General features: G+C 47.9%; 1 protein-coding gene across 8 annotated transcripts in view; it reads right to left on the bottom strand.

Annotated features, from left to right (window-relative positions):
- Positions 1-23222, bottom strand: part of ITGAE (integrin subunit alpha E) — an 82485-nt gene that overhangs the window by 26643 nt on the left and 32620 nt on the right. For 7 of the 8 annotated variants that reach the window (XR_003792096.1, XR_003792097.1, XR_003792099.1 and 4 more), the window contains exons 17-29: positions 21893-22023; positions 20520-20683; positions 18984-19112; positions 15910-15983; positions 12565-12697; positions 10433-10531; positions 9837-9916; positions 9060-9137; positions 8476-8539; positions 8286-8393; positions 4820-4876; positions 4408-4503; positions 2714-2809 (exon numbers count right to left, since the gene is read on the bottom strand). Coding sequence is in view for 3 of the 8 variants with exons in the window: in XM_029213341.1 (XP_029069174.1) it covers positions 2714-2809; positions 4408-4503; positions 4820-4876; positions 8286-8393; positions 8476-8539; positions 9060-9137; positions 9837-9916; positions 10433-10531; positions 12565-12697; positions 15910-15983; positions 18984-19112; positions 20520-20683; positions 21893-22023 (1309 nt within the window). In the remaining 5 variants the exon portion in view is untranslated. Of the gene's footprint in view, positions 1-2713; positions 2810-4407; positions 4504-4819; positions 4877-5545; positions 5954-8285; positions 8394-8475; positions 8540-9059; positions 9138-9836; positions 9917-10432; positions 10532-12564; positions 12698-15909; positions 15984-18983; positions 19113-20519; positions 20684-21892; positions 22024-23222 lie in introns of those variants that run through there. The other variant, XM_029213343.1, reaches the window with a different exon arrangement.

Genomic DNA, 23222 nt, shown 5'->3' with positions numbered 1-23222 from the left:
GAGAGAGAGAGAGAGAGAGAGAGAGAGAGAGAGAGAGAGAGAGAGAGAGGTTCTATTAAGGAGCCTCTGACAATTTAATAGAGGGCCCCAACAAATTAAGATCTCTAGGGTTTAAAGAACACCGAAAGACGGAAAATCAAGATTCTACATCCAGGTATGCCCCAAGCTCACCATCTTCAAAATGATTTCTAAGTCCCTTCCAACTCTGTTCTGACAACTCTTTTTGATCTTGCCTAATGACTGATAGGACATTTTCTGACATGAAATACACGACAAAGATAAGGGTCTGCTCTTCACCAGACTAATGTCAGTGACACAGTAATAAATGCAAAACGGCGTCCACGTGTACTATTGAAAAGCCCTTCCATTAGAAGCCACCCCAGCATTGCTGTCCAGAGGCTCTCGCCATCCCAGGGCTCAAGTGGAAAACCCAGGGGACGTGCTTCCCAAGTGAGACCCAGACATGGCCCTCCCAAGCTGTGCCCAGCACACAGACCACGGCCAGAAGGCCATCAAGACACCTCTGCCTGCCCAAAACACTGAATTCCCTTCATCCAAGTGTTCAAGCACCAAGGTCAGGGATACTTCGGACAGAATTTCTGTATGGGATGGAAGGCTGGACAAATTTACCTTTGAGGCCTCTTCCAATTAAGTCATAAACACTTCCAAGGGTTGACCCTCCAGGCACTGTTTAACTCATATAAGCTGAACTTAAGTTCTGGGCCTTGGGAATAGCGAGGGAGCAACGCAACAGAGAAGAAGAACAGGAAGAGAGCTGTTTTTTTCCTTCATGGAAGAGTAAAGTGGGGGCAGCGGGGAGTATGGGGAGAAGACTTGAGAACCTGAGGTTTCAGAAAGTAATGAAAGGAAGTCCCAAGATGACAGTAATGTAACATGTCAGGTTTGAGTAGAAGTACTCCTATTTCTCAAAGCCTCTTCCTTTTTTCCTCTTCCAAAACCACAGGTTCCTAAAGTGCCCTAAAGGTGTCCTAGTAGAGGTGAAGGGAGAAGCAAGACACAGAATACCCCTGCTTGTAGAAAACACTCTTGGTGGCCCACCCAACAGCCATTCTCTCCTTTCCTAGTTTGTTCAGAAGTCATGACTGGTCTAAGCTGATCATGACAAAGTCATCCCACTTTGCCAGTGACTGACACGAGATCTAGTTCTCACTAATAAGTTACAAGGAGATTATCTGCTAAGAGTTTTTAGGAAAATTGTCCTTGAAAAGGGAAGGCTGAAATTCCCTGGCAGTGCAATGGCTAGGACGCTGTGCTTCCACTGCAGTGGACATCGGTTCAATCCCTGGTTGGGAAGCTCAGATCCCACAGGCCACACGTAGTACAGCCAAAAAAAAAAAAAAAGGAAAGAAAAGGGAAGACAAATGAGGAAAAACTCCTTTTCCTACTGACCTCTTGGCTTCCTATTTTGTATACTGCCATGTGAAACTATATCGCTGGGAGAAGTGGAAAGTGGCAACTTTGTGGCAGCCACAAGGGAAGGCGTCCCCAGCACACGGAGGGTAGAGCACAAGATTCAAAGGGGCCAGCCCATTGACACTGGTCTGCCTCCCTCACTGGATAAACAACAGAGGCCTTTATGGTACATTAGTGCTACTGTCTTGCAGCTGAAATGTAAATACTTTGCTTGGGGTCTTGAATTTTAAAAAAGGAAAATCACTGTGGGGACTCTATGCTATAGAAATAAAAGCATCAGTAAGTAAAAGGGGGAAATTTATACATAAATTATTTAAGAATGTGCATGTAAGAAATTGTTAACAGTAATTCCCTTTGGGAAGAGGGAATCAGGGGTGTGGAAAGGGGGAAGTAAAGGAACCATTATTTTTTGCTTGGGATCTTTGTGTAAGGCTTGGATTTTCTTGCTTTTCTATTTAAAAAAAAAAGTCTGAGCAATGGGATAATGGGGTACTTCTCTTTCTTCCATATCATTTTCTGTATCAGAAATACTTAAAAATAAAAGGAAATGTTTTTCCTGACATGTTTGGAGAACTGCACCTTTCCCCTCCTCCAGGGAGGAAATCAGAGGACCTAATGTTTAGCGATCCAGTCTCACCCTCTTGACATTCCCTCCGATACTGAATCATGCCTAACTACAGAGCTCACAGATGGACAATCTCTGACACCGGCAGCACATCTAGGTGAGTGTCAACAAGAATGACAACTCAGGGTGGCACACACAGTATTCGGCCCACAGATCACAAAGGTCAGTCTGACTTGCAGTCATTCTTCTGCAAAACGAATCCAAGAGTTCTAGTACTTAGTCTAAGACTTATAAAAAAAAATATGCATTCCTGAGTATCGTAACTGTGCAACATTGTAACTAAACACTGATACCACACACTAAGAAGAGAGTTGTTATATACCCCCTCCCCCAAAATTTCTCACCTAAGAAATTTTAAAAAAATACATTTTCAAATCAAAGTATATATAGCTGTTGATTCCAGCCTAGTTATTTCAACTGAGACTTCCTCTGCTTAGGCCTCTTATTCAGTTGCCTCATTTCAGAGACAGAAAAACTGAGGCAGAAGCTGAGTAACTCAAGGTCACAGAGGCAGTTGCTGGCAGAGTCAAGATCAGAGGTGATAAGACTAAAACAGGAAGAGGGCAACAGCCAAGTGTCTGTACAGGGGCGCTGAGGCCAGGCACAGTTTTCCCAGGACATCACCCAGAGAACGAGAAGACAGCCAGGGATTACCTTAGTTCTATGGTTCTCTGCATTGAGCCCCTCATATAGAGATTTGTTGAAAGATATTTCACCAAGGATGTGCAGCTCAGTCACATCTCTTCGTAACTATAAGATGGGGAAGAAAAAAAAAAACGAAACACATTTTAGACATGGACTTACTGTTCTTTTTTTTTTTTAGTTAACTTTTAAAAAAAATTTTATTGGAGTATAGTTGATTCAAATCAGACTTACTGTTCTTGGACAGCACTCATCTGTCCCTTTAAACGTGTTCCTTCTCCAGTATTTCCTCAGCAATCACAAAGTTACCCAAGCAAGAAACCTGCAGTTACACCTCAACTTCTTTTCCCTTATCCTTTACTTCATGCCACACCCTCATTGACCTACCCACACGCCCCAAGTCAGTTGTTGATGATTCTTTTTTTAGCCTCTCTTGCACCTGTCCCTTTTTCTCCATCCTCACTGCTACTTCTTCAGCTGAGATCTCATCATTCTCACCTGGATCATCACAAGACGTTAAACTAGACTTTAGTCCCTACTTTTTTTTTGCGGTACGCGGGACTCTCACTGTCGTGGCCTCTCGCGTTGCGGAGCACAGGCTCCGGACGCGCAGTGTCAGCGGCCATGGCTCACGGGCCCAGCCACTCCACGGCATGTGGGATCTTCGCGGACCGGGGCACGAACCCGTGTCCCCTGCATCGGCAGGCGGACTCTCAACCACTGCGCCACCAGGGAAGCTCTAGTCCCTACTTTTGAATGAGTCATCAGGTAAGGCCTAAGAGGTAACATGTGAGTTAAATATAAGAAGAAACCACATACATGAAGAGTTATGAGAAAAGCAGTGTCATGCAAAAGGAACAGCAAGTACAAAGATCCTGTGGCCAGAACAATACTGGCAAACTGGAGTATAAAAAGCAGGGAAGGGCTTCCCTGGTGGCGCAGTGGTTGAGAGTCCGCCTGCCGGTGCAGGGGACGCGGGTTCGTGCCCCGGTCCAGGAAGATCCCACATGGCATGGAGCGGCTGGGCCCGTGAGCCATGGCCACTGAGCCTGCGCGTCCGGAGCCTGTGCTCCACGACAGGAGAGGCCACAACAGTGAGAGGCCCGCGTACCGCAAAAAAAAAAAAAAAGCAGGGAAGAGGCGAGTACTAGGAGATTAAGTTGAAGAAGCAAGCAGAGAACAGATCATAGGGTGCCTTGCACACCACTGAAAAAGACAAATTTTAATCTAAGTGTATTCAAACTTTTATTAAAAGCAGATAAGTGGCACAGTGTTTTCTTTTAAAACATAGCTGTTATATGAAGAACGTTTGTAGAGGATATGGCAAAAGCAGAGGCAAGAAGAGCAGAGAGAAGAATACTGCAATAAACCCAGTAAGAGGAGTGGCCTGAACTACAACAGTACCAGTGGAGATGGAGAGAAGTGAATGGATTTAGAATATACTGGGCGGGGGGGGGGGGGGGGGGGTAGAATCACGGAGCTTGCTGCTGGTACAGATACGGGGATGTAAGAAAAGGAGTCGCAAGTAATTCCTAGAATTCCTAGTAACTAACCCGAATAAGTTACCCTAGTTAGTAACCCTGAGTAAGTGGGTAAGCAACAGGTTGGGATAGGAGGTGGATCAAGAGACCTGTTTTGGACATGTTATATTTGGAGATGCTATTATCCTTCTTAGGGTAACAGCAGGATAATCAGATCTCAAGTACCTGTTCTGATTGACTCAAGGAGACCTCTGCAGCCACTGTCACATTTTCTTTATCCGAGGTGACGTTACAGCTCACTGAATGCCATTCTTCCACATGCTGGAAGAAGGTGTGTGTTAGTTGGCACAATTCCTCTTCGGGTGGAAAAGCCGGGAATTTTAACACTTGGCACACAGAGCACCTCTAGGTCCCGGAATAGGGGGTGTGAGCAGTTTCTGCGCTCACTTGGCTCGAGCAAAGCCGCAACGCTGGCAAACGGGACCCAGTGTAGAGGCTAAGGGGCGCCTTGGGACCGCCCCGCCTGTGCTTTCAGGGAAAACCTCGGAAAAGTAGAATCCGTGCGTCTCACGTCGCCCGCTTCAGGCCCTCTCCCTCCCTGCCGCCCCGCCCCGGCCTCTCGGACGACCGCGCTCACCTGAACCCGGTCGCTCCCACAAACGCGCTCCGGACTCTGGGTGCACACAGTGTGAGCCTGAAACAAGACCCATTCCCGCGACGCCTTGAGAAACCCAAACCGCCATAGTTATCCGCCCTCTCCCACTTCCCGCGAGACCCATCGTGATTTGCGGGCGCGAGGCCGGGCGCTAGGACCCGGCGGGCAGGCGAGCCGGCGGGCGGGTCTGCGTCTCTAAGAAGTCTCGCGGTGTTTGCATTTGAACCGCCTGGCGGGTGTCGGCGATGGCGGCGTCACTCCGGCGACCCGGGAGTCGGCTCTTCAGAACGTATGGGGTAGCTGGCGGCGGGGGGCCGCGGCGGCGTCCGGGCCAGGCAGCGGTGCAGTGGTTCCCGCCGCAAGACCAGAAGCGTTTCTTCAGCAGCAGTAGCAGCGACGCCAGCGGCGGCGGCCCCTCGCCGTCTGCCGTCTCCGACGATCCTGACGACCCCGACTTCCCCGGCAGCCCGGTGGGTCAGCGGCGGAGGCGCGCTGGCGGCCGACTCTCCAAGGACCGGCCGAGTCTGATCGCGACCCCGAGACGCCTGAGGCTGCGACCGCGGTGCCCGCAGAAGTGCAGCACCCCCTGCGGGCCGCTCGGACCGCCGCCCTTCCCCAACGGCCACCCGGGCCTCCTGAGCCCGGACCTCAGTGTGTGCGGCCAGCCCAGGGACGGCGGCGAGCTGAGCACCAGTGCCTCCCTGTTGAGTTCTCCGGCCTCTCCCGGCCCCGGGTCCCCTGCGCCAGGAGACAGCATCTGTACCGACCCCTCCGTCTTTCTGGATGCAGCCTCTGAAGCTCCGAGCGGCCTCCACCTCCCAGAAGCCTCCCTGGACCAGGAGCCTCTCCCCTGTTCCCAGGAGGCAGAGACAGCAGGAGGCAGGCTCAGCAGGTTGGCCCACGAAGCCCGTGCCGGCCTCAGGTCAGCTCTCTGTAGCTTTTTGGACTCAGGAAATCCTGAGGATTCTGAGCTTGGGCCAGATGGGAAGAATATGCGGGAGTCCTGCTGTGACAGGGAACTGGTGAGGAGGAGGCTGGAGAGCCCAGGTTCACACAGCACGGGTAAGCAGAGGGCCACGGACCAGGACTCCGGTCGAGAGGCCGGGTCTCAGGAGGCTGTCCAGATAGAATACGGGGAGGCCCGTGGGTGCAAGCGCGGTATGGCACCTGGGAAAAGCAACAGGCCTGAGAGAACCGGGCCAAGCCGGAAAAGGAAGCATCAAGAGACAGCAGAAACCTCCCTCCACCATCACCACCACTTTAAAAAAGGCCAAAAGATGGAAAAAGATTCATTCGTCACCCAGGACCTGACTCGTTTACAGAATGCCTGCTCTTGGACCAAAGCCAGGGCCTCCTTCAGCTTGCACAAGAAGAAGATGGTGACCTCTGTGTCAAAAGTGTGCAGCATCTACACCATTGCCAGTTCTCTCTCTGAGTCCCTCATATCAGAATATTCAAACCTTCCTGTCACAAACAGAACAAACAGTGCCCTGTACCCTTGGCACTTCTCCTCCATGTATTTGCTCACCCCCTTAAAGACACCACATGCCACAGACAAAAAGGCATCCGATGCAGAAAAGGTTTATGGGGAATGCAGTCAGGAGGGTCCTGTCCCCTTCAGCGACTGCCTTTCCTCAGAAAAACTGGAATGCTGTGAGAAGATTGGGGAAGGGGTGTTTGGCGAAGTGTTTCAAACAGTTGCTAACCACACACCTGTAGCCCTAAAAATCATTGCTATTGAAGGACAGAAGTTAGTCAATGGAGCTCATCAGAAAACTTTTGAGGAAATCCTGCCAGAGATCATCATCTCCAAAGAGTTGAGCCTCTTGTCTGATGAGGTATGCAACCGTACAGAAGGCTTCATTGGGCTGAACTCGGTACACTGTGTTCAAGGATCTTACCCTCCCTTGCTCCTCCAGGCCTGGGATCGCTATAACTCAACCAAAGGGTCTGCAAATGACCGGCCTGACTTTTTTGAGGAAGACCAGCTCTTCATCGTGCTGGAATTTGAGTTTGGAGGGATCGACTTAGAGCAAATGAGAACGAAGCTGTCCTCCATCGCCACTGCAAAGAGCATTCTGCACCAGATCACTGCGTCCCTTGCAGTGGCAGAGGCATCGCTGAACTTTGAGCACCGAGACTTGCACTGGGGGAACGTGCTCTTAAAGAAAACCAGCCTCAAAGAGCTCCACTACACCCTCAATGGGAAGACGAGCTCCATCCCCACCCAAGGGCTACAGGTCAACATCATCGACTACACCCTGTCACGCCTGGAGCGGGACGGGATCGTGGTTTTCTGTGACATTTCCATGGACCGAGACCTGTTTACAGGAGAAGGTGACTACCAGTTTGAGATCTACAGGCTGATGAGGAAGGAAAACAACAACTGCTGGGACGAATATCACCCTTATAACAACGTGCTCTGGCTACACTACCTCACAGATAAGATCCTGAAACAAATGACCTTCAAGAGCAAAGGTAACACCCCTGCCTTGAGGAAAATAAGGAGAAAGATCAAGCATTTCCATCAGACTATGTTGAACTTCAGCTCTGCCACAGACCTGCTCTGCCAGCACAGTCTGTTTAAGTAAGCTGGGGTTGCTGACCGCTCCCAAAGGAGAGGGCACAGGTCTGGAAGCCCCTGATGCCGTTTTTAACCTCTATCCCCACAGCAGGGTGGGATTCCTGTTCTTACAGGTTTCCAATCAGCTTTTCAAACAAGAATTTTGTTTCCAAGTGGAAGCTGAAATGTTTGTTGAAATGTTTAAACTTAACAAATATTCTTTAAAAATAAACTATACATGAGAACAAGTGTTTACAACTGAAAAGCCCTCTTTCTGTCAGCAGACTCCATTTTGTAAATTCCTTTCCACATTTTCCTTTTTGAGCCTTGACACTTTATGTAGCCTGAGCAGGAAAAAAAAAGGAAAGCCCAAGGCCTCAGCTGTCAAACCGATCAGAGCCTGTTGCTGTAGGTGTCATAAGGCTGACTTTGACAGACGAGGACCCAGCTGAGAGCAAAGAGGCCGTAGCAGAGCAGAGTCCTAGGCAGACAGACTGGAAGGCAAGCAGGAAGGAAGATGGTAGGCAGTTTATAGGGAGAAGTGCGAGAAATGCCACATGTTTATCAAGCTCATTTGCCAGTCACAAAGAGAAGCAGAATTTATCGATGATTTTCAAATGGAAAATAAATTTCTCCATGGCTACTCAAAACGTTTGAATTTTGCTTATTTTTTCATCAAGGGAAGAAAAACTGGAATGTCGTTTTAAGGGCTGAGTGGTTAATATTCCTTGTGAACATGACTTTGGTAATTTACTCCTAAAATGTGTTCCCAGTTTAACTAATCTTTTTCTACTCCTTTTCTAGAGTTCTAGTTTTTATACCTTTGAGAATCCACAGTCACTCTGGAAAGAGATGTGATGGTGATATAGAACCGCCTCTATGTACCTGAGTCTTGGTCAGGTTCTTCACTCTTATGACCTGGAAACCTTGTAATTTAACTGGAACACAAATTTGCAGCTGGAACTCGGCTCCAAAGAGGTTCTCCCCATGTATCTGCAAAATAAATCAGAGCGGGAAGTCACGGCTGGTGTTGCTTTGCCACCTGTGGCTTTGCAATGACAAGCACAGCACTTACATTGAAGAGGAACTCTTTGTGCTGGGAAAGCCCCTGGCTTGTGTTCATGTACGTCACTGATGGTCTGCATTTGAGAGGACATGGGTTAGGCCTCAAGGCCCCTTTCTCATTTTAAAAAACCTCAGTGCTACCAATTGGATACACTAGGACAGAGGGCACCTGATCCTTAATAGGGATCAAAGCTGAATATCAAAATGTAAGGTGGTGGTAGGGCAGTTGGGATCAGGTTAGAATATTCGAATTCTGTATATTTGGGCTGGTTCTGTATCTAATTATAATGCCTTAGAGTGGCCTTACTTTTTTCCTTCCTTTCTTCCCAATCCCATAGCCCCTCTCTTCCCTCCTTAGCATCACATCAGTTCCCTTTTGTATCAAGACCAGTTGGCACTGCTCCTCCTTTGATTATGACCATGGGGTTTCTAGGACCCAACTGTTAGTGCCCTAGACGTCATTGGGCGCCTGGGTTCTAAGCAGCCTCCTTTCAGGGAAGGGCAATGCCCACATCTACCCTGACCACAAGTTCCACCCACAAGAGAAAATGCCTGAAGCTGTCCCGCAGGTGTGGGCCCCTTGGAAGTACTTACTTGGGAAGAACTGCAATGAAGGCATGTTTGAAATGAAGGCTGTGGGTCTTACTGACCAGAGACCTTCTTTCATTGGAACTAGGAAATAAGAATGTCAGTTTACAGCACACCTGCTTTGTACACATGGCTTCTTACCTTGGCTTCCTGGGATCACTGGGGGTCAGACAGAAAAGACTCTGGGAGATAAGCAATTAGAGTGCAGAAGATGCTCTAGAAGACCATGCTTAGAGAAACTGATTTTAAAAGGGTTTCTCAACCTTGATAATATTGACATTTGGGGCCAGATAAGTCTTTGTGAGAGGCTGTTCTGTATATTGTAGGATGTTTAGCAATGTTCCAGGCCTCTACCCACTAGATGCCAGTAGCACCCGCCCCAAGTGGTGCCAGTCAAGTGTCTTCGGGCGTTGCCCCTGGGGGCAGAATCACCCCTGTTTGAGAATTTTCCCAACACCGTACCCGACTCTACCCCAAACATAGAGGTTTTGCAGGAGACAGAGCTTCTCTGAAGTTAAATGAACCAGAATTAGAGCTCCAGTCCAAAGCTCATTCTTCCAGACCATACCATAGTTTCACTTTGTCAGTAAAAGAACATTTTAAATATCTTCGATAACAAGAGGGGAAAGCCAAGTCACAGCAGGGACACACGTGCCTTCTCAGGGCTCACTGAGGTTCCCCTTCCTGGGCAGTGAGGGAGCCAGAGCTATTATGCACGCACATGGGAGGGAGGCTTCTTGCAGGGCTACAGGCTGGGCCTGCTGTAACACAGGCATTACTTACTTGGTGACTGTCACAGTGATGTCGGCTGTCCTGTTTGGAAAGGCACTCTCCTCCAGCTGCCAAACTAATGAAAAGTTTGCCTGTTTAAACAAACAAAAAAGGTCACTTGATTCCCCTTTATACCACTCACAACTCAAACTGCTTCCTACTAACTAAACAGACCTGGGAAACATAATTCATACTCATGTTTTTGTAGCACAGCATGCTTCAAGGTCGGTTATTCCACGTTAAGCCTCACAATGTCAAGATGGAGTAAGTGGGGCAGACAGGATTATTCCCCTTTACAGTTGAGGAAGCTGCTTCAGAGATCTCCCACAGCACAGAGATCATCAGTGGCAGATCAGGGACTCATAACTTTGGGTCTGATGCTCCTTCCATACTGCACCCAGCTTCACTGTGCTGTACTGGGGTGTGTCAACCATTTATCTGTGGCTGTATCCCTCACCCCCACCACTCCCCACTTTCAAGCACGCTTGGCCGCTCTGAGCACTCTAAGAGAAGTGTGGAGACTGCAACGGAGATTCTAATGAGACTGGGAAGTAGAAGACACCAATCCCAGGGTAGTGAGAAGAGTCAGCCAATCAAAACAGACTCACAGATGACCTCTTGAGTATGGGGTGACCGATCTTGCAGTTCATGACCAGGACAGAAGCAGTTGGCTTAGGGTCATCGCACTGAATGTTTGGAGAAGGAGGCTGTTAACATAAAAGACGTTGTTTTTGTTTTGTTTTGTTTTTGACATTGATTTTAAACGGCAAAAAAAGGAGCAGTTTCCTCACACCAATTCAACATGCCAGACACCCTGCCAGGAGCAAGGGACACAAATAAATCAGACTCTGTCCTTGTCTCCCTCACAAGCTGGGCAGTAAGGGCTCAATGCTAGATGGTTGAGGAATTTAAATACAAGGCCTAAGGAGTGGTTCTGTGAGAGCAGTACAGAGAAAAGCAGTAGAGAAAGATGAGGTCCAACTAGGAGTCTTCATGGGGAAGGAGACATCTGAACTGGGCCTTGGACCAATGCAGATTTCATGTACTGAGCCAGGCTGGAAGGCCAGCATGAGCCCAAGCACTGCCATGCAGCCTTTTTCAGCCATGGTTCCTCATCCAGACCACTGAATACAGAAAATGACTTGAGTAACTACTATTTTCTTAATTCTCCCAAGGATGCTGCATCTAGTTCCATTCTAGATGCTTAGGAGATCATGGCATTCTTCTCATGTAATGGATGCTGTCTTAGCCCAGATAGCCTCAGACCACTAGGGACACAGTCGTAGTATGACAAAGCCAGGTTTGCTGACTCATTACAATGAGGAAAACTGCACTGTGGTGTATCTCACCAAACAAAGGAAAAGACAGTTATTAAAGGATTCTGGGGAAAGGTGGAGTTCAGGGGAAATGTAAACAAAGCAGTGTTTTGACAGGCCCAAAACAAAGCAGGGCTGTGTGTAAAAGGCCACTCAGCATCAGGTCTGGACTGCAAAGTGGACTCAGGGACCCATGTCCTTGGAAACTATTAAGGTGAATGTGAAAAGTTATGTCCAGAAACATTTTATCTGAAGCTCCAAGCCTCAGATGGAAAATAAGAGTGCTTCTCTTTGTCAAAGTGGCTTAGACTCTCCAGGCAAGAGTAAGATGGTTTCATAATTACAGATAAAACTTCAAACAGCCAAGTTTCTGACTGCCTATGATTTTAGGGAACAAAATTTCTCAGTGTTACAATACTTTACAGCTGCAGGGTGTTCTTGGAAGAAATACTGTTTCCTAGTATCTTGCAGCTGGCTTTGAGTCTGTGATCCCAGGCTGATGAAAGGCCAAGCAGACTCTTACTTTCCAGTCCAAGCTACTTTATTAGAGATTATTTCTCTCTCAGAACTCTAGTTAAGAAAGGCTGCAAGGGGACTTCCCTGATGGTGCAGTGGTTAAGAATCCGCCTGCCAATCAATGCAGGGGACACGGGTTTGAGCCCTGGTCCAGGAAGATCCCACATGCCACAGAGCAACTAATCCCGTGTGCCGTAACTACTGAGCCTGCGCTCTAGAGCACGTGAGCCACAACTACTGAGCCCGCGTGCCACAACAACTGAAGCCTGCGCACCTAGAGCCCACGTTCCAGAACAAGAGAAGCCACCGCAATGAGAAGACCACATACTGCATGAAGAGTAGCCCCCGCTCACTGCAACTAGAGGAAGCCCGCGTGCAGTGACAAAGACCCAATGCAGCCAAAAATGAATAAATAAAATAAATAAATTTATTTAGGGGCTTCCCTGGTGGCGCAGTGGTTGAGGGTCCGCCTGCCGATGCAGGGGACGCGGGTTCGTGCCCCAGTCCGGGAAGATCCCACATGCCACGGAGCGGCTGGGCCCGTGAGCCATGGCCGCTGAGCCTGCGCGTCCGGAGCCTGTGCTCCGCAACGGGAGAGGCCACAACAGTGAGAGGCCCGCGTACCGCAAAAAAAAAAAAAAATTATTAAAAAAAAAAAGGCTGCAAGCAAAAGGAGTGATTAGGCAGCAAAATAGCACCATTGAAGATTTTTAAAGCAGAGAATGACGTGATTGGATCCATGGCATATGGTTGGATTAGAGCGGGGCGGGAATCCATCTAGTTAATAATCATTTAGTGGATGGACCAGGGTGAGGCCGGAGGCAGAGTTAGGAGGTTGCCATAACAAAGCAAGTATGCCAGAAGGGAAAGCCACGAGCAGTGTGGTTCCCAAATGCTGTCATAGTTACCTTTTGTATCCTCTTAAACTGCAAGTTTCTGGGGTAATTCAAAGCCATGCTTGTCATGTAGGAATCTTCCCCAGAGTTAGTTAGGGTAATGTTCATGCTCAGCTCCTTTGTGAGACCCACCACCAATTCCTGCCTGCACAGGGTAGGCAAATAGATAAATGTTACCAGTTTATTTAATCTGTACAAACCTCAGTGCAATACAACAGCACCTTTTAAACTAACTCCTTAGATAAATTGCTTAAAGGATACATTTAGCCTAGATTTTCTTCCCCTCAACATAAGCAAACATCTGGACTGCCATACCTCAGCTGCTGTGTGACATGACCATTCATGTAATGTTTACCATGTGTCAAGGACTGTGTTAAATGCTTCACACGCTCAGCTAATCCTCGTAATAACCCTATGAAATAGTACAGTTGCTATCTGTTCTACAGAGAAGGGATCAGAAGCCAAGGGAGGCTAACTGACTTGCCTGAGGTCCAGCAGCCTCAAAAGGGAGTTGGGAGAATTGGATCTAAACCCTCTTTCAACCACCAACGCACTGTGACCCCAGGCAACGTACTTCGTGACACAAATTCATCCATCTCACGTACATTTACAGAAGACTTTCTCTGTGCCAGACACGCTGTTCGACGTGGGAGAAATAGCACATGGGGGACAGATGCTGCCCCTGCCCCTGTCTTGGCCTCAGCCTTCCCACCCACAAAATCATCCCGGCCCTTCCAATTTAAAGACTGTGGGTCAAAACATGAATCTCTTCAGCCTGGAGAAGACTTGGGGACGTGTAAGTGCTTCTTTCCATCCGCTGAGGCACCATGGGGCCCCTCAGTAATTGAGACCTACATGGAAACATATTAACAACAAAGAAAACTTTCTAACCCTCTGAAAGGTTCAAAGATGGAATGTGCAGCTCTCGAGAGTAATGTGACCTGTGTCTTGTTGTGTTGTTTTTGTTTTTATCACAGCTGAGAAAAGGATAGATTGGAGGGCTAGAGGGGGCAGAGGCAGAGCCTGTGTGGGGATCCATCTGGGAGATGATACAGGCCTGAAATCAGACAGTAGTAGTGGGGATGGGGAGGGGGTAGAAACCAGAGGTGATAAGGCCGTGCTTGCAAGCAGCACAAAAACGAGAGAGGAGTCGAGGATGCCTCCTGAGTTTCCAGCTTGGATGACCGAGTGGGGCTAGTCACGAGGGAGAGAACACAGGGGGAAGACCAGAGGGCGGAAGTTGATCAGATGGGTTCAGTCCAGGGCATGATGAGAGGTGCCCAGAGGATAGGAAGGCAGAGATGTTGACATGTCAGTAATGTACCCTTTTCTAGAGCCCAGGAGAGAGATCTGAGAGTCATTGGAATATTTACCAGGGGTTCTCAACCTGAGGGCCGGGGCAGTTTCAGAGGGCCCCAAATGCAAACACCAATGTATGCAAGTGTGATCTTCTAGGGAGAAAGCTCTGTAGTCTCCCTTAGATTCTTTAGGAGATCCATGTCCACAAAAAAGGTCAAAAGCCATTGAGACATTTGGTTGCTAAGGATTAGGTTCAATACTTTTGAAAAAAGAAGAGGCTGCTGGCTGTGAACACTAGGGGGTGATGTAGGGCCAGCTGTTTCACTGTCTACTTCACAAGGACGTGGCTGGGAGGACTTTCTCGGCTGTAATTAATTCCCTGTTAGAAACAACTGCGTCTCCTTGTTAGGCTGGCTTCCAAAGCACTCAAAAGCCTTGAATTGGATCCTTAGTGACTGAGAGGGGCAGCGCTAAGCCATCCACATCTGAAACACAAGTTCTGCAAATGACTATGAGAAGGCTTACCAGGACTCAGAGAACAGTGCTCTTTCCCAGAGATGCCAACTCCGGCCAGCTGGCCATCAGTGCCATGTTACACACACAGCACTAGGAGTCAGGGAAGGCATTTTAAAACCACCACATGTCCAAAACCAAACCCATGATCTCTTCCTCCCCACCCTGCCTTCCAAACCAATTCTTCCAAAAACTTCCCTAATTCAGTTCTTGACATCACCATCATTCTAGAATGCAGTGTGGTCCGACAGAACTTTGGCAGTAATGAAAATGACCTATTCTGTGCTGTTTAATACCACTAGCCATATGCAGATCCTGAGCACATGAAATGGGCCTAGTGCAACTAAGGAACTAAAATTTAATTTTAATTAATTTCAATTTAAATAGCCAAGTGTGACCAGAGCCTATTGTATTGGACAGCACAGTTCTAGATGCTCAGGCTGAAGCGTTGAAAGACTTCCTAGACCCCTCTCTTTCTCTCACTCCCCACATCCAATCTGTCATCCAATCCTGTGGGCTCTAACTTCAAACTATAACCACCTTCATTGCTACCATCCTGGCCTAACTCACTTCTCACCCGAGTTACTACAATAGCTCCTTACCACTGCCCCGCCTCCACCTTTGCTCCTACAGTCTACTCTCAACACAGCAGCAAGAATGATCCTGTTGAAGTGCATGGTCATGTCATTCCTCTGACTTCTCAGCTCGCGGTAAAAGTCCTCATGGAGATGCAGCCACGTATGACCTTTCCTCCCCTCACGTGACCTCTCCCTCCCTCATCTACTGCAACCATGCTGGTGTCCTGGCTCTTCCTCCCATCTCCAGGGCATTTGCAGGTGCTCTACCTTCAGACATCCGCAGAGTTCATTCCCCCACTTCCTCTTGCATGCACCCAAATGTCACCTTCTCCGTGAACATTCTCCTGACCACTCTATTTAAAACTGCCACCCCTCCTCCCCCCGGCATTCCGTCCCACCTTCCCTGCCTTCTTTCTCTTCATAGTATTGATACATCTCATCAACACAAAGGTGACTTATTTATTATCTTCTCCCCCTAAAAGCACCAGAAGGGCCGGGATTTTTGTGTGTTGTTTACTGATGTATCTCTAGCACCTAGAGTGCTGGGCACAGAGGAGATGCTCCATAAATATGCAATGAATTAAGTAATCTGGTTAAGAGGTGAGCCAGGGAAGAGGTTACCTCTAACTGAGGTGGTCCTAGGAGTGAGAGACACTGAGTTAACGAAAATAGCGTTGTCCGGGATGTCCAGAGACCTGGGTGTAAGTCCACCCAATGATCATGTGACCCCACACAGGCCCTCAACTACTGAGTCTGCTGCCTAATCTATAAAATAGGAATACAAATTTCTGTCTTGCCTCCCTCACTGGGTGGGTGGGGAAGCAAGAGATAATACGTGCAGAAGCCCTTTGTGGGCCATGAGGGGAAGGGGGAGGAAGTGAGCGGTCCGTCCTGGTGAGGGGTTTGCCCAGGTAAGCCTTCAGGAGGAAGCTAACTGCAGAAAACCTGACGACTGGATTCAACTCACTGAGAGAGGGTGGTGGCCAACTGCAGCTCAGCGACACAGAACAGCTTATTCTTGCAGGCCTTCTCATAGGGCAGCTGTAACCAGACAGAGAGAGGCAGGATCAGCCCAGGGACCCCGCCATCCCCGCCTTGCTTCATGATCTCCTTAGCACATTCCTGTCCCTCCTGCTGACTCTGAGAAGTGCAGGTGAAGGCTGACAGGCTGGGGTTGTGTCCACAAGGCCGTGAGAGCTGTGACTGTGACATTCCTTGGCTTGTCAGGGATGGGGATGTGCTTGGTCCTACAACACAGGTACCATGCGTCAGGCCACTGGCCAAGGTCAAAAATGGGGTGACCTTTGTGAAACGGTGGGAATGCCTGTCACTTTCATATTATGCTAATTAAGCAGCAACACTCACAACTCACTATTTTGAACATCTGGGGGAGGAAAACCCAGGTGAAGAAAAGCTTCCTTAGTCCTCTTAAGTAGAGCAGCAACAGCAGGGGACAAAAGGGGGTAAATAACCAAATACTGTCAAGGTCCAGTCCTGTGCGGTCCTCTACCCCCATGGCTAGTCTTCTCTGTAGGTTAAATATTCCACCTTGCAATCTTGCCTACACCAAACAAATTCAGAAAGTCGCACTGGGTCCAAAAGGCCCAGTCAAGGTTGAAAAGCTCCAGCTCAGGCTGAAAAATCAAGTTTTCTAAAGGAGCTGGTCTATTTTTTTATTCTGAAGGAACCACAGCCAGCTCTCTAACTGGGGAATCTCTGCATTTATCTTCCCAGCAGCCAGTGACCATTGCAGCAGCTTTATTAAACAGCAGCAAGGACTGTTTCCATGACCTGGAGCTAGAATGGGAGCCCAGAGCTAGAAAGAAAACCTTCTGCTTCCCAGAGAAGGGAGATGCAGTTCACAGGAGTCAGAGCTTGGAGCTCTATCTGACTGGGTCAACAATTGGGGGCAGGTTTCTTTAGTTTTGTTTTTAATACAGCCAAGCAGCCTGCTCTCTTTCAGCACGATTATAACACCCTAAGCTCCCAGCTAGAACTCATTCTCTGGAAACATCTATGTGCCTAACCTAACACCAAATCATTTCTCCTCATCCATTTTATCAGTGGGATAGTTTTTTTAAAAGCTCTTTGCCAAACCATCAAACTAATAATTAAGGTAAGAATCCTGAATGGATGCTAAACAGGATATATGCATAGTCTCAAAGCATCTCCCCATAAGATACTTATTAATTACAAAGGGAAATAGCACCAGGAATGGGACAAATTAACATGATGTGCCTCGGATACGATGCACTTAGAGGGGTGAGACTTCATTTCTGGGATATTCCTGCCCAAAATGCATAACCTGAATCTAACCATGAGGAAACATCAGACAAAGACAGGTTGAGGAACATTCTACAGTATAACTGGCCTGTACCCTTCAAGAATGTAAGGTCATTAAAGACAAAGAAAGATTGAGAAATTATTCGAGATTAAAGGAGACTAAACAAAAGTAATGAATTATCCTGGTCCAGAAAAAATTTTTTTTCTTTTGCTGAAAAGGACATTAATAGGACAACTGGTGGTATCTGAATAAAGCTTGTAGATTATAGTATTTCTTCATTGTAAATTTCTATTTTGATCATTGTACTGTGGTTATGTAAGACAGTGTCCTTGTTTTTTAGGAAATACATATTGAAGTATTGGGAGTAAAGACGCATCATATCTGTAACTAACTCTCAAATGGTTCAGAAATATAAATTTCTGAGACTACATATGTATATATGTAAGATATATATGAGATTTTGTATATATATAGAGAGAGAGACAGAGAATAAAGCAAATGTGATAAGAGGTTAAAATGTTAACATTTGGGGAATCTGGATAAAGGATGGGAATTCTTTGGACAATTCTAACTTTTTAGTAAGCAAAATATTTCAAACTAAAGTTTTCTTAAAACAGAATATATATAATTAGTGATAATCCGCTTATTGACAAAACTTTATTATTAGTTCTCCCAGTCTTTTCTGAACTATCTAAGTGTCAATGCCAAATTTTAAAAATTTAGAAAATTAATATACTACTATAAATTTAGAATAAATTTGCCTGAAAAATTAAAATGAGAATCTTTGCTCATCGGGAACCTGATCCTCCCTCTTCCTGGGCAGACGAGCGATAGGAACAGTCACCCTGATTATGTTGTTCTCTTATTTCTATTTACCATTCGTGACTGATGCATTGGGTGTTAACCAAAACTGGAGCTGAAGGCTTACATAACTCAATTAATATAGAGCATTCTTGTACAAATATTGGACAGTTGTGAGTGTCCTATGATTACCTAGAAATATACTTCTGCTACCTGAAGCTTTTCTGTGCCAGCATGAACTACTTTTGGCTTATTTTTATTTTTGGAGGTTCAATGCATTCCAGCTAACTGTAATTATTACTTTTCAATGCTCATGTTATCACTTCTTTGATCCTGCTGATTTTTCGGTACCCCATAAGACTGTCTAAATGAATACTGACAGAATACCCCAGGGGGCCAGGGCCTGAGTGGGAACAAAATCTCCTTAGATATCATAGAATCAAGAAATTTTACTGTTTTTTTTCCCTCTCTGATTTCCTGTAGTTATGAGAAAAGTTTTCTGTGACACTATCCATCTGGTAGGGTATAGGTCTGGTGGGCCATTCAGCCTGAAGGCCTGGGCAGGACCTGGGCAGGCAGGTATGCCAAAGGGCATCCTCTCTGCAGCGCGGGGCAGGTGGGCTCCAGTCCAGTCCCCACACAGGACCCTCACCACACCGTTATCAGAGACTCTTGCCAAGGTGGGCAGTGTATTCATATGCTTCATTAAATACGTAGCAGGCACTTTTTGTGAACATAAAAGAACGAGCCTTGGGGGTGGTTTGGAGACGTGTATTACCCACCAGTGAGGCCCTGGGCAAGTTAACACCATCTCAGGAACTCTATATCCTCGTTTGTACAGTGAGGGGCCTAAATGCTGTCTGAAGACCCTCCCAACTTTAACATTCTTTGAAGATAGGGGAGCAGGTACTTTTAGGGGGATGGCTCCCAGGAGAGTCTGGTCCGAGCTGAGTCACCTGGAAGATGGCAGAGGGCTCAGCATGGAAGTCCAGGATAGGCTGGGGATGGTCCCTCCGGCCGTCGGGGGTCTGGAGTTGGTAGCTGACCTTGACACTGATGTTGGAGAAGCAGTCCTCCTGACAGAGCTGCAGAGTCACCAAGGAATGCAGGGTTGGAGTTGGATGTGGGGGAGAAGATGACAAGGAGAATACTTTTAACTTTGATGCAGTCACAATAAGAAATAAACAATGAAAGTGGTAAGCCAGGATTCCGAAGCCTCTTCCAAACAGGCCCGGCTGCCAAGAGCACTGGGAAAATTCTCCCTTGATCTGCCATGGCCTCGGGCACCGTAACTCCTTATGGTTCCTGCCCCAATCACAACGGGATTCTGGCCGTTAGGAGTTAAAAACTGGCCTGGGTTTTATTCAGAGTACAAAGGGGAGCCACGAAAGGGAAGAGTCACGGTCACATCTGTGTTTACAAAGATCTTTCTCCAAGCAACATGGAGGATATACTAGAGAAATAAAAACTGAAGACCAGGAGATGGGCTGGGATGCTGTTTGCCATTCTCTGTTTATTGAGCCTTTTTGCCAGGTGGGAGCTTTGAACACCTGAGAGTAGGTGAGCACGATTCCCAGGTGGAAAAGGTAGTTATGCTTGTATTTAAGGAAGCCATAGATTTGCTAGAAACTCGTTCTTAATCCATTTAACAATCAACACACATGGGAACAGATGTGTATTCAGAAGCATAATTTACGAGTTTATTGGACTAAATGATCCTTTTAGGTCCACAACTCTGGGTCCTGTCAGGCTCTGGGTCCTGACAAATACATCTTTCATGTCTCTAGGCACATTAGTCAGGAGTAAACTTTTGTAAATCACAACTTTTGTCTTTCTATTTCTACTTTCTCTCGTTCAGGTTTTCTGATGTTGACTCACGCAAGGGACCTCTGCCCCACTTTTATTATCAGGTGAGGGAGGGAGCCCTGTTATTCCCAATTTATTACCAAGAAAAATGTCAGCAATTAGAGAATTTCCCTCTTTGTCCAGTTTCTAGGAAGCTCAGAGATCTACTCAGCGTTCAATTTCGGTAGGTTTCTTTTCTTTCTGGCCACTCTGCACAGCATGCGGGATCTTAGTCCCCAACCAGGGATCGAACCCACGCCCCCTGCAGCGCAAGTGAGGAGTCTTAATCACTGGACAGCCAGGGAAGTCCCTCGGTAGGTTTCTTTAATTTGGATTTCTGGTACCATAACTCCCACCTCCCATGCCATCATGTGGTTTTTTTTTTTTTTTTTTTTGGCCGCATCGTGCTGCTTGTGGGATCTTAGTTCCCTGACCAGGGACTGAATCCGGGCCCTCAGCAGTGAAAGCACAGAGTACTAACCACTGGTCCGCCAGGGAATTCCCCCATCATCCGGTTCTTAATCTATTCTGATTATTTCAGTTGCCTCATTTGTGTGTACGGGTACGTTTGCTTCATTGCATGCACCTCAGTTCTTTTCTCAACAATACAGGCCCCTCTAGACTTTTTTGGAAACTCCTCCACTTACCTCTCCCTCTGTGGGAACCAGCAGGAAGGGCTCACAGAGACGGGGGCCCGTGCCCCACTCCCTAAGGGAGCTCTGACACAGCCTCTCGTCTGAACACTGCAGCCTTTTCCTCTGCTTCACCACATCCACGTCCAAAGTGAAGTTCAGAGAGGTCTCTTTGAGGCCTGGGAATGAAGACCAGGTCTTCCTGATGAGACTGGGATGGGCAAGCCCCAGACAGAGGGCCAGACTCCCATGAGTCCCTCCTGAGTGGTGCCCCCACGTAGGCACTTCCCCAAGTTTCTTCTTCATTTCAAAGGTACTTTTCTCATGTCTTCTGGCACCCAGCTAGGGTCCCTCAGTGCACCAGCCCCAAACCTGGAGCAGCACATCCCAGGGGCTGAGTCAGTCTTCCCTAGGGGAAGAAGCGCTTAGGGAGGAGGCTGGGATTGAGGGGGGAAATGAGGAGGAGCAAAAAGTCAAGGAATGGAGAGAGAAACCACAGAGTAAAACCTGAGGACAGCAGAGCTGGAAGCACCTTGTAGACTACCTGGGACAGCTCCCTCACTGTGGAGAAAAGAAACCAGGGCCCAGAGAGTGAAAGACGCCCTCCCAGTGTCACACAGCCACCCAGCAGCTGCCATGCGGGCTCTGTGGCCTGAACCTTTCAGCCCATACAGCTGGAACGGATAGGCCTGCCCTTTCCTAATTAACAGATTTGATCATGGGCTCTTGCAGGAAAGCCAGCCCACCTGGGAGAGCACATTCTGACCTGCAGGAAGACATCCCCAGGATTGTTACTGAGAGATTGAGCCCTGGGGACGGTTGCTGGGGGGTTGTTCTGGCGGGGATCTCTTGGGTTGGCGGTGAGCACCTGGGCTGTGAAAGCCATGCCTTCTGGAAGTTCTCCCAACCAGTGCCAACTAAGGGGATGGGAAGGGAGGCCAGGCCTCCGGCAGGTTATCCAATCCCCCTGGGCCAGGGAGACACGGTGAGCAGGGAAGGGGAGAAGATGTAAATCAGGGAGAAGGAGGACAGGCACTTCTCGGGAGCCCTACGCACACACACAGGCGTGGGCACAGTAGGTGGAGATGGAGAAGTGCCGGCCTTTTTCTGAGTCTTCTTTCAGAAACTCAACCCTTCAACCCAAGGAAGGGATCCAGTGCCCCTTTTCCCAACAGGGTCAGAGAGACCCCTTCAGAGTGTGGACTTGACAGCAGATCACCCTTTTCTGGGGCGGTTCCCATTAAATTGAACCTAAGGTCAAAGGAGCTAAAGTCTAACAGAGGGATTTCATAACACCCCGCCCCCACCCAGCCCTCTTTTCCTGCCCCCCACTGAAGCCAACAGGGACTGACCACAGCACTGGACGGGTCAGCTAGGCTGCCTGTTACCTGACTCAGCAGCTGGGGACACATAGCTGATTTCAAAACACAAAGTCACATTCACGTTGCTGTAGAAGCCAATGGGCAGTGCCTTGGGGGTGAAGGTCATGGACAGCTTCAGACGAACCACAGGTCTTGAGCTAAACGAGACAGCAAAGAGGACCATGAGAAGGGACCACAGGACTTCTGGATCGGTGCCTGGGCTCTTCCTTCATTCAGTGAATATACATTGAACACCTCGCTTATGCCAAGTGCTATTCTGAGTCTTCAGGATACTACAGGGAAAGAGATAAGCCCTGCTCTAGTGGGAAAACAGACAACAAGCAGATAAACAAGAAGAAACAGGAAAATCCTATGTACAGGAAATGCTATGATAAAAATAAAATAGGATTGGGACTTCCCTGTCAGTCCAGTGGTTAAGACTCTGTGCTTCCATTGCAGGGGGCCCGGGTTCGATCCCTGCTCAGGGAACTGAGATCCTGCGTGCCGCGCAGTGTGGCCAAAAAATAACTAACTAAATAAAGAAATAAATAAAATAGGATAAGGTAATAGAGACTGGGGGCTACTTAGCTGGTGGTCAGGGATGGCCTCACAAATGAGGAGACATTTAAGTTGAGCTCTGTTACCGAGAAAGAGCCCGCTCTGTGAAGATCTAGGGGAACTGCATTACAGGCAGAAAGCACAGCTGATACAAAGGGCCTGTGGTAGGAATGAGTTTGCTTTGTTTGAGGAACACAAAAGTCAGCATAACTAGAGCACAATTAGTGAGACAGAGAGTAGTAACTAGTGGTGGGGATGGAGGGGTCTGCAGGGCCAGGCCATGGTAAGGAATTTCGATTTTACTCTAAGTGGGAACCACTGAGGGGTTTTGAGCAGCAGAATGAAAGGGTCTCTCTGGCTGCTGTGTGGAGAACGGAGCACAGGGAGTGAAAGCAGGGAAGGATGCCATGGCAGTGGTCCAGGCGAGTGGTGACAATGTCATGAACTACTAGCAAGTACTTTGGAGGTAGAGCCAACCAAAACTTGTTGGTGGGATGGCAGGGAAAGGAAAAAGAGGAATCAAGGATGACTCTTGGGTTTTTATCCTGAACAAATGGCACCCTTTGCTGAGATGGGAAGCCCAGGGAGGGGCAGGTGGGGAGAAGGAAGGGCGGGTGGGAATGAGTCCATTTTTTTTTTTTTTTTGGCTGCCCCATGGGGTTTGTGGGATCTTAGTTCCCTGACCAGGGACTGAACCCACGCCCTCTGCAGCGAAAGCACCGAGTCCTAACCACTGGACCGCCAGAGAAGTCCCCTTTTTTGTTTTGTTTTTGTTTGGTTGGTTTTGACTTTTTTTTTT

Source organism: Monodon monoceros, unplaced genomic scaffold, assembly GCF_005190385.1.
Source record: "Monodon monoceros isolate NGI ecotype Baffin Bay Population unplaced genomic scaffold, NGI_Narwhal_1 Super_Scaffold_9, whole genome shotgun sequence".
Classification (NCBI taxonomy): Eukaryota; Metazoa; Chordata; class Mammalia; order Artiodactyla; family Monodontidae; genus Monodon; species Monodon monoceros.
The sequence above is the reverse complement of the archived record's forward strand: the minus strand, read 5'-3'. Positions and strand labels throughout refer to the sequence as shown.